The sequence below is a fragment of the Convolutriloba macropyga genome, chromosome 3 (genome assembly GCF_964194025.1).
Source record: "Convolutriloba macropyga chromosome 3, txConMacr16.3, whole genome shotgun sequence".
NCBI classification, from domain to species: domain Eukaryota; kingdom Metazoa; phylum Xenacoelomorpha; order Acoela; family Convolutidae; genus Convolutriloba; species Convolutriloba macropyga.
In genome coordinates this window covers 77,101,341-77,113,470 of record NC_134470.1, presented here as the reverse complement: position 1 = coordinate 77,113,470, position 12,130 = coordinate 77,101,341, and the positions used below count along the sequence as shown (strand labels likewise).

The 12,130-nt window shown below is 31.2% G+C and overlaps 1 protein-coding gene across 1 annotated transcript in view; it reads right to left on the bottom strand.

Moving 5' to 3' along the window:
• LOC142337295 (gamma-aminobutyric acid receptor subunit rho-2-like) overlaps positions 1 to 10,778 on the bottom strand; it is a 112,389-nt gene extending 101,611 nt beyond the window's left edge. Inside the window, exon 1 of the mRNA XM_075386482.1 lies at positions 9,901 to 10,778. Coding sequence (XP_075242597.1) covers positions 9,901 to 9,911 — 11 coding nt within the window. The 5' untranslated portion in view covers positions 9,912 to 10,778. The remainder of the gene's footprint in view (positions 1 to 9,900) is intronic.
• Positions 10,779 to 12,130: the final 1,352 nt, after the last annotated feature.

Here is a 12,130-nt window from a genome sequence, read left to right as displayed (position 1 = left end):
AAAATGCTATAACTTGTGATATTAGAGATGAAAATTAATCCATGACCAACAAAAGTTTTCCAGTAACTTACTATCAAATCCTAATTTAGGTTTTCTGACCCTTGAGGTTCAAAAAAAATGATTAATGAGTATGAATGTCAAAAATTGGAAAAAAATGGCTAAAAATATCAAAAGTATGCTAAAATTCGGGATGTTATTAAAGTCTTGCAAGACATTCGACCTAATCTAATAATTATTCAGTAACCTATTTTCAAACTCTAGAGGAAGGTACTTGGCTCTAGACACTTCGGTCGACAAAAGACTGATTAATTTTATGCTCCATTAAATTTTTTGAGACGTTTTATCGATATTACTATCCTATTTTGATGTTTTCAAAATAAAAATAAATTAAAAAATTCGAGAAAATATTTTGTTGTTTTGACTTGTGTTGAAATATGGTCATAGATTGCACTAGTTTGTGATTTTTGTTGTCAATTTTGTTCTTGCATTTTTTGTTTTTGATACATTTGCTTAAAAGGTTCGGATTTCCAAAATGGGGTTTCAATGTGACCTCAAATTTGCCCAAATCCTAACAAAAACTTGGCTCTAGACACTTCGGTCGACAAAAGACTGATTAATTTTATGCTCCATTAAATTTCTTGAGACGTTTTATTGATATTGCTATCCTATTTTGATGTTTTCAAAATAAAAATAAATTAAAAAATTTGAGAAAATATTTTTGTTGTTTTGACTTGTGTTAAAATATGGTCATAGATTGCCCTGGTTTGGGATTTTTGTTGTCTATTTTGTTCTTGCATTTTTTGTTTTTGATACATTTGCTTAAAAGGTTCGGTTTTCCAAAATGCGGTTTCAGTGTGACCTACAAATTTCGTTTTAGAGCAATTAAACAAGAAAACTTTTTCGAAAATCTTGGGTTACTTTTTTGTTTGTAGTTGCCGATGAACAACAGTTCAAACACCATATGGAGGGGAACACTATATGTTAATCAATGAACATTCTTTTTCGAATAAAATTTTAAAATTATAATTTGAAGTCTTTAAAATCCGAAAAAAAATTTCTGTTAATTTTCTCAAATCTCACAACATAAATCACGTTAAAATTAAGTTAAATTCAATTTGAACAGCTAGGAGATTTCATAAACTACGTGCAATAGATGTTTCTTTAAATTGGGGTGAATTTTGATCATGTTGTAAAAAAGTGTGCTTTAATAATAAACTGCAATCAAGTAATTTTTAAAATTATTTCTGAGCTTTCCCTAGGCAAATTCTTCAAAAGAGCTATACTTCTAGTTGGTGGAAACATTAGAAGGGCCAGCTTGATGTTAGGTTTGTACTGCTTTTAGCTCCGTAAACTTGCTTTCACGTATTTTAATGTTAGAGTTTGGTACCAGCTGTGATTTGCTCAGAAAGGCTTGAATGTTGGAAGAGGCAATATCAAAAATGAAGCATCAAAATAAATTAAGGTCCAAGTGTAGAACAAAAATTGTTAATAGTCTCTTAATTCAAAACTACCATACAAAAATGAAACAAATTATGCTTCGCTCTGCGTTCCTTCCAAAAAACATCACAAAAGAGCATGGATACGTCACATTTAAATCTCATCGGACAATTTAAAGAATCTGAATTCAAATATGTTTTTTTTTGTTATTTATACTTTCAAAACTATCCAACTAATTGTACTTTCTGAAAGCTAAAAGAAATGAATAGGGCACTTTGTCAAATTCTTAGATCGGCGTCTAATCTCTTTCAATGGCTGCGCAACTGTAAGTTATATTGCGGTGTTCCTGGTTAGTGTTCTCGTTTCGTTGTTTAAAATTTCTTTCGTTTCACATTGTTTCCCGCACATGGACGTTTTTGATTAAAAAATCATACAATTTTTTCAACTTTCGACGCCTTAATGTGAATGACGCTCTTGCAACTTTCTTTAGAAGACAGTTTTAATGGCTCGCATTGCGCGATTAGATTTTGGTCATAACATATTAAACTCATTCTTTAATTAGTTTTTAAAACTAAAAATGAGGCGATTCAAGTCTATTTTTCACCCTTATTGGAAACAACAAACAACTCCTCTATCATTGAGCCAGCTTTGACGAAACATAATAAGCCAATATAAATTGTAAAAAAAATTTAAATAACATTGATATAGACCTTTCACATTGAATCGACAGCTTGAAAATTCAATTGTGTGATTGTTGTTATCTTTAATCTAAGGCGTCTAAAATAATTTTGCAGTTTTATTCAACTGACTGCCGGCTGCGTTCAGAGCAGAAAATCCAAAAATTTGAAAAAAAATGTTGATATTTTCTAACTAAAATGACGCCTTCGCAAACGTTCGAGAGATCAATGCGCTAAATAGTCGTAACGCTATTTACTCTATGCAGAATTCATACCAAATAAACGTGATCGGTTGTATGTTAGAAAATTGTGACTATTAAAGAATACGAGGCTGAACTATCGAAAACTGAACATCGTGAATAGAAAAATGCTTTCAATCTAGCAGCTAGAATGAATGCAATTTCAACAAATTATTCAATGGTGGTTAAATAGGAACGCTTTAAGCCTTTTTTGTCTGAGTGAATGTTGTTATTAAACGTCTTTTTCTAATAGAGACAATTAAAAATGAATTTTCTTGTTCAGTAAAAAAAATGTTTTGTGAAATTGTTCCCATTTTTTTTTTTGATATATCGAATCTGACTATTACTTTATTCCACAAAGATTAATTGATTGAATTTGATTTTAAATGATGAAATAAAAATAATCCTGAAAATGATTTTTTGTACTCACAGTTTTAATTGTATTCTGTTATTCTAAAGTATGTTATTTCAACCTGCTTTAAATTGAAATCTATTTTATGCAAAACCCAAAGAGATCCGAGATGTCATTTTTTTCAAATTTTGAGCCTAATTTTTCTGTGAACAATAAAAAAAGGTTTTAAAATGTCTATTTATGTATCAGTCAGTTTCTAAAGCTAAAGAGATGCTCAGTGGCATATTTTTTTTTGTATCTCCCCAAAAGATATTGAGCAGCCAAAAATGATTTTTTAAAAAGGGCAGCATAGCTTAGAGTTCCTAACACCCGAATAAGATTAAAGTTGGGAAAAAATAGCTTCCCGAAATGGCTAATAAATTAACATTTTTCTCTTTTCAATTTTAGAGTTAACATTTTTCTCTTTTCAAGAAGACCATTCATCATTAACAGCTTTTTCCAATTTAAATATAAAGTTTACACCCAGCATTTCTTTATTTTCAAGAAGTGGTTAACTAACAATGAAGTGAACTCAATTCCGCTTTAATTGCTCCCAGTACAATTTGCTGCTACAAAAATAGCTCCATGGTCATTTCTATTGAAAATTTAAAAGTAAGAAGAAACATATTATTTCCATCAATGAAATGCTAATTTTAAGTCACGATGCTGCTTTAATTATCATTTTCAGGGAGAAAAAGTGACCTGAAAATTTTTTTAAAAAATGATTTCCCTGTTTGCATCTTTTTGAACGCAATAGCCTAATTATGGTTGAATAATTTTACAATAATTATAGTTGGAAACTGCTCTGCCTCTGACGAAAATAAACCAACAATAAATTTTCCAGTAATCAGAATTGTTCCTTTTGAGGTCATTGTTTTGTTTTAATTACAGTTATCCTGGAAAAATGATCTCAGAAGTTTAAAAAAATTGTTTACTCCACTTTTCATTCGCTTGAACGAGAGAGATAGCACAATTATGGTTGAATTGAAGTTCTTTTGAAGTAAGATACCTGATGTTTTATGCGCATTCTAACCGCAACCCTTGATCGTGACAAATGATCCGTCAACTCCTAATAGGTCAAAAGTTAACAAACTCCTCTGAGAATAAATTTTTATGACGGAACAAAGTTTCCCTCTCTCTCTCAACACTCCACTAACTTCCGAGGCTAATTTCCTTGGCCTTTATCATATTTTGTCAAAGTTTGCAAGTCAAATGTTTTAAGATTATCCCTTGAGAAAGAAATGTCATTATTTAGTTACAAAAAGATTAAACTTTTCAGGAATTAATTAAAGTAGAAAATAGACCAGGGAAAAAATCTGACGTATTAATTTACTTTCCCGTATATCGTTGAATTATTTATTTTTACTGAAAGCTGCATTGATTGGAGTGTTCAGTAATATCGAAAAATCACCGATGTAGAAGAAAAATGTGATGTTATCAGATAGTTAAAGTAGATAAAAATAGATAAAAGATAAGTCATCAAAAACTATAGCAAAAACTATAGAAAAATACTCTAAACTGCTGTTTTTTCACATGCTTCTCTGCTTACCCCTTGTTTGCTCGAAATTTTTTGTTTCCTTTATAATTAGAGTCCGAAGTTCATCTAGCAAAACATAGCAAATAGAATAAATTTTTACAGAAATAAAAAAATGGTTCCTTTCCCAGGAATCTTTCACATTTCCTTTTTCTAGCTCATTCATTATACTGGATGCTTGTCAGAATAAATAAACCAATATCATCACCTAAGAAAATGTACGTTCAAAAGGCTCTCATCAGATTAACTCTGTACTAATTTCTAATATCAAACTGTTAAACTACTGCCATGCCTTTTATTCACCTGGTTTTGATTGCAAAAAAAATTGATATGAATTGTGCAATTTCGTTTTGTGTAATTTTGTTTTTTTTTTGACAATCATACGAACTATTCTTAGCGTTCTAAATATACTTCTCCCATTATAGAAAGCTGGAAACAAAACAGTCAAAGAGCAAAAAGAATTCAGAAGTAACAGACTCAAAAATCTAATTACCTTCTTTTGTGAATTGAATATAGAGCAGTTCGAAATTTTTTAGAGTTGCGGCATAATTTTGGTTAGATTTTAGTAGCCTAGGTGAAGAGTTTATTGTAAAATTCCTATTATGAAATCTCATGGTAATAATTAGATGAACAAGAGTATTCACCTTAAACTCTGGTTAAATGAAACCTCAATGACAATACACACTTTAGTTGAGGTTAAAAACCCCGAAAAATTGACTCATCGTAAATCCTGGAGAAGTTTCAATAAACAACACCAAATTATTTATTTAGTCAATAATATTGTCGAAGCAGACGAAAAAACCGTAGCAAAATCGTTTTAGACTTGTGTTTGCTCACGCCTCTTAAAGAGCGAATCGAAAGTTAATTTACACTTTTTCAAACTTCTTTAAAGGGAAACTGGTAAATAAAGCATAATTTCCCTGTTCTAGCCTCTAAATTTTGTTAGATTTCTCAAAATTAAAAAAAATGAAAACTATGATCCTTGCAAGTAAAAAATCTGGCCTTGTTGCATCTCATAAGAGAAAGGGAATTGCATTCTCTTGATTTGATCTGATCTATCACATTTTTTAATCATGTTTTGCAGCGAGCTCTTAGTATATTTGATATCAATATGAAAGTCTTTTGTGTCTGGTAACAGCAATCACATTTTTTTTGCACTTTTTGTCTTCAGAACTTCAATCAATTTTTTTTTTTCGATTATGACTTTTGAGAGCACACTTGATTAGTTGAAGGAAGTCATTTGAAGAGCTATAATTGGATCGATTTAAGCAATATGTTAATGCATTTCAATTCAAATGCATGATCTTTTTGATTATTTTGTGGAATTACTGTCTCGTTTGCCGCCCAAAAAAAACAAATTGAACGCTAGTCAATTTTTGTCTTTTCTAAGACCAGAAATGGTTAACTTCATGAAGCAGGATTTTTTCCGTTTGCGTTCCGCTCTCGTTACACAATAAAACATTACTTAAAAATGTAGAGTGTGGGCTTGTGTGTGTAATAAATTACGCTCCCACTTGGGTGGGGTTGATACAAACGAAAGCTGGATGATTCTTTGTTCTCTTCAGTCACTTAGGTGTTGTGCATCGGATTTAAAAGGTCGTAGTTTTTTAATTTTTTTTCCGAAAATTAGGGTTTTTGATTTGAAAAAACGCACAAACACATACACACTCAAACACAGTGACATACACAAACGCACACACACGCACGCAAACATACACACACACAAACACACACACACACATACATACATACATACATACATACATACATACATACATACATACATACATACATACATACATACATACATACAGACACAACACACACACACACACACACACACACACACACACACACACACACACACACACACACAAACACACACACACACACACACGCACGCAAACATACAACACACACAAACACACACACACACACACACACACACACACAAACACACACACACACACACACACACACACACAAACACACACACACAAGCACACACACACACAAACAAATACAACAATAATCATATAAAACTGTATTGCTAAAAAAATGATAAAGGATTTTTCGGAAAAAAATGACATCAACAAAATTTAACTTGCTTCCCTCCAAAACAGAGAAAAAATTCTGAGATCTTTTCAGTTTTCTAGGAACTATAAATTGATTTATTTTTTTGAAGAAAATCTTTACGCTACAGATATCAAGTCATTTTAACAAAAAATGTTCTGCTTGCACTTGCTGCTTGAAAATTCACAATATAGAGTAACTAAGAGAATGTTAACTAGGGAGCTTCAAATACACATTTGGTTTGGCTGAAAACCCGATCAGGCTAAATCCCCCCAATTTGCAGAATTAGGGAAATGAACAGAAGATGTTCTCATCCTAGATTAGCCTTTAAAGAAGCTGACTGCAGCAATGGACAACCCTTCCCTGAACAAATACAAAATGAAAAACGGTCTTTTTGAAAGGACTTAGTCAAGTATAAAGGGTGAAAGAACAGCGTTGGGGTGATTGAAAACCAATTATTCATTTCAGAATCAAGCTTATGGCTATTAATCAACTTTATTTATATCCACTCTTCAAATTAATTTCAATTTTTGTATCTTTCCCATTATAGCCCCCCCCATGAAATTATTCTCTCCATTATGGTATAAATACCATGATTGGGGGGCTATAGGTTATCTGACCACTAAGCTGGGCGGGGGGGGGGGCTATAATGGGAAAGACCCCGATTTTTCTGAAAAAATTTACCAGGTAACTAAAAATGAAATTGAACTTTTAATCAACAGTTTTTCACTGAAGAACCGCAAAAAATGAGTTCGCGCAATAACTAACTCAAAATTTTATTATACCAAAGGGATGCCAAATGAATTTGTGAGACGCCCTTATAAGCGGCGCGATGACTTTGTTTGCCATTAAAATACTTTCCAATTTTGCTTACCTCTGGAAATTGAAATAATTTTTAAATAGATCACATAAGCACAAGAGATGTAAAAATAACAGTAAACTCAAAAATCAAAAATTGGATTAATATTTTTTCAGATTTTAAGCAACTGGGATTGGAATTTTTACGCTTTCAAAATCTAACAAACACAAAACCAAAACAAAAGCAATTGAATAAAAAACTTTGTTTTTCTTCTTCACCAATATAGAGAGTGACCTGAAAGGTCACATTTCTACTCACTAAGAAGCAGATTTGTTAATTACAAATTTCTTAATACCGAAAAGTACACACCCGGAGGTTGGTGGCAGAGCAAATCAGCGCTGCATCAGTCTAAAGACATTCTGTTTTTTAGGATGGCCAGTACTCTGATCATGACACTATTTAAACTGGCCAGTCTGATATTTGAGTAAAATTTACTTCATGAAAAACAATATGATCAGCTTAACTCCCGCCAAAAGGTTTTGCCTTACATGCGATTCGAACTTCCGCGTGGGTACTTGTCTTATTTAATTTGCGTATCAAGTCGTACCCACTGAGCTAAATTGACTTTGTTGTAATTGCCTTCAAGCCAGCTTAAATATAAGTAGTGCGTATTCTACTATAGTAATTACTAGTTATAAGCTACAAAAGTATGACATTACTCTGCTCAGACTTAATTTTGGTGCATGAGTAATTCTCAGACTATGCAGGATAAGTTTAGCCTGGGCAAACTCTATGACTTCAATTTATTCATAATGAAGAAAAACTGCACATAAAGAAACCTAAAATATTCTGGAGATACAATGTGTCAGAACTGAATTAAGTGTTTACTCTTGAAATGTGCTGGTTCAGCGCTGAAAAAGTCTGCGACTCAAGTCCTGGCAGTTTCCTATAATATTATTGAAACTTCAGTTTTACTCAAAGTCAGAATATTTCAAATTTTTTTCAGGGCACAGTGGCATTGATTTTTTATTGAAATTCCTTGTCAGTTGAATGTTATTGTTTTTTTATACCACCAATATAGTCATTTGCAATTAAGCTATGTTTTAATTTAAGATTTATTTGCTAGTTTCTCTAAATTATGCTATGAGTTTCTTCATGATTCTACACTTATTATTAATATCATCATAATTTCAACAAAAATTTTTGCGAGAAAAGAAAGATGTGTTGCTCAAATTCTTCCAAAAAACATCAAACAATAGAAAAAAAAACAAACTAAAAATGAATAAAAAATTGCATGTGTTACATTTAGTTGTAAAAAATACTGAGTGCTTCCTGATACAGCTAACAGTGAAATAAAAAAAATAGGAAGAATATTTCAGAATGGAAAAAAATGTATCAAAAGCTGTATCAACTTTTATTGGACACAATTAATCAGACGATAGGCAATCAGCGTTAATTCATAATTCTTGGACCATTCGAGAGCCAAAATTTTTTTAAAAAAATGGAAAAAAAAATCATTAGTCTAAAAGCATGCCCCATAAAAATATGTAAACACCGTTTTGTTCCCACTAAAACGAGAGCAAAAAGCAACTAACAATTTAGTTTGACAATTTTCCTTTTCTCAAATTGAACTGTGCCTTTGAGTGAAAAAATTAAGCAGATTTGGCATTTATGCGTTATTAAAAACGGATGATCAGACGTCTTGGAGTCTCTAAGTTTTAGAAGTTTACAAGTACGATTTGAGTTATATATAGAATTTTTCTCGAATATACAAAGTGAAAAACTAACACGGGTTTTCGAGAAAAGAAAGCAATTGCTTGCTAAATAAAACTGAACTGATCATATTTTTCTTTAGAAAAGCCAGTCAATGACACAATTTTTAGGCATGAAAAACGAAACAAAAGACAAGCTGTGTCCCTCTTTTAAAAAATTAACTTTGGTTTAATTTTTTTGCTTCTGACACATTTCGCATATAAAAAAGCTGCGCTTGCATGAAAAGCTTGCTCAAAAATTAACAGCTTGTGGAAAAAAAATTTTTACCTCTCAAAATTTCATCAGTATTTTTAGGTTCTCAAACTTGGACTCTAGAAAAAAAACAGCACAAAAAATTTGATGAAAATACAGACAAAATGTTTTCAAATCCCCCAATAATAAAAAAAGATTACAACATACCGTTAGTTATTTTATATATATATATATATATATATATATATATATATATATTATATATATATATATATATATATATACCGACAGAAATTGTCTTGAAAATAAGAAGCCAGATTAATCCTCATTTTTTTACTCCACTTATTGAATTGAGTTGTAAGCAGTTATTTAACTTAAATAGGAAAGCTGTATATTTTTAACCGATGCACCTCTGGTCACACATTTATCCAGAAAATTGTTGAGCGAATTTTTTTATCTAGAAGAGCAAAAGCTAAAGTATAGCGGCTAACACCTTTGATAGCGCGTACTCACAATTAGTTAGTACCTAGCAATTTTAGTTATCAAGTTTTTCTAAAACTAAAAGTTGGAAATTTAAAAAAAATTAAATTTTAACATGAATTCTGACATCTTAAAACCGAATTAAATAAGCGCATAAGTCCCGCTAACTTTACTAGTGAATCGAATAGCTTCGCAGCAGCAATGTCAACATCATCATCATCAACAACAGCAACAACAACATCGACATTTTAGTCTGTTATCAGACCAACATTATTAGCCATAAAAATAACAAAAGTAAAACTTACCGATTCTTCATGTCGGATAAATGTTAGCTAAAGTTGTTCAAAATGTCATAAATCGTAACCAGACCGTGCATAATAAATAAAACTAAACAGACACAGGTAACAATTATATCTGCTTTTGTTAATAATAATCAATCAACTAGACATTGCGTTTTGTATTCAAACTAAGGCCACCTTCTTCATCAATTTTGGTAATCAATTGACTGAAAATAAATTACAATTTGTTCACATAGTTGATTTTGTTCAATTGTAGTTTTTGAAGCGCAGCCGTGAAAACTTAGTTTGTTCTGTCTTTCAAATAAAAACTCCACCAATTTTTGTTTTTTGTGACGCTTTATCCGTGTGGTATTAATACTGTCCCGTGGCGCCGTAATGTATATAACTAGTAATAATAGCTCAAACTTATTGTATATTTAAAAGCATACACTTAAAAGTCCCAGGATAAAAACCAATAATTTTTGGCAAAGAACTGAATACTGAAAAAATGTCGGCTCCATTAATCCGGACTGTTTATAAAACTATAAAATGTAAATAATAAACAAAAATTGTTCAAAAATAGCTCAGCTGAAATAAATTGCAGCTTGCAACAAAATATATAAATCAGCAATGCATTTGTTATAAGTAACTTTAGCGCAAACTGATTGTGTTCCGGGGGTATTTTAGTAAAATTTGTGTTAATTAAACAACGATGGCATTTTCCCTTTTTCTAGGGTTATATTTACCTAATTAAGTTTATAAATTTTCCTGATAATTAGCGAAAGCCGAGGATAGGTTTGAGCAAAATGTCTGGAGCGATAAACTTTCCCATTATACGTCAAATAACAGATACCAAATCCAATTTAGTATTCTTGTCCGAGCCCAAAATTAACAGTTCAGATATTCCTTCAAATTCCTTCAAATTTGTGGAAAAATTGCGATCCCTGATTGGCTGAAAATTCACAACACAAAACATCAATAATTTCATTAATCTAGACAAGGTATTAAATTTGGTATAATTTTACTTTTCAACATATCGGAGGGTAGGAATAGACCATAAAGGGAAATCTGTTCTTATTTTTGGAAAACTTTGCCCTCATTTAAAAGTTAAACGGCGCTCGAGTTTAGGAATATTATTATGGCTATTTTGCCAAGAGCTGTTCAAACTTTTGGGTCGGTCACATTGCTTTTTAATTGTCAAAGTTACGGCAAAACATATGAAGTCGTAAAATAATGCCCGGTTATTAATTAAAATTGTACTTAAAAATCTAGTTAAGGAAAGCTTCACAGACTGTTTCTCTAAAGATCAGCCAATCAAATAATTCGATCATGACTATAAACTTTGCAAAATGATGGTCAATAAACGAATAAAAGATAATTCAAAAGGAAGAGGTTTTAAAGTCTGGCCCAGATTTAAACCCCTGCAACTGAATAGTAAAGCAATGAATTTTGAAACTTTGACCGGTTATTGACTTTTGCGTTCTTGTTAGCTTTTTATGCGCAAAAACTTGAGAAAAATAGCTAATTCAACTGCATAAAAAATTTGACTTTCTTACAAAAATTAACGAATAAATGTTCCGACACCACTTTTGTGGGGAGGGAGGAACTATATACTCTAATGGGTTTTTTTTGTTCAGACAATTTTGGCCGATCGATATATTCATCGTAGAGAGTTGTGAGCGATAACATTTAAAAGGACGTACATCCTATTATATGGTATTAAAAAGATTTTTACTGAATTTTTTTTACAGGGAGTTATGAAGGTTTGAATATTCAACAGTTTTTAATCACATTTTCACTAATTTTTGCTGAAATTTGGCACAATTTTGCTAATATTATATGAATTAAATTGAAATTGTTAATGGTAGAGTGTTATTGTTATCTCTGGAGATATAAAATCGATGCTTTATTTTTGATTGGATTTTTTTTTTGGTTAGAAATTTTGATAGAACTTTCAAATTTCAGACTTTTTTCATCTAAGATTGCACAAAATATGCATTTTTGATTCACTTTTTGCTCATGTCTGCTGAAAGAGGAGACCAAGAAAACGCTAACCGATTCTTAAACTCCAAAAAGAGCTAGTTGAAACTCGGGGTCCTATAACAGCTTTCTGGAATTATAAATTTGCCGTTTTTTACAAATTTAACTCAAATGATTATACAAAATGCATCAAAGTTTTTTTTAAAATTTGAAATATTTCACTTAACAATTGGTCGATTCGCAAACACTGAGAATACTTCGGTAAATTGTTTGGCGC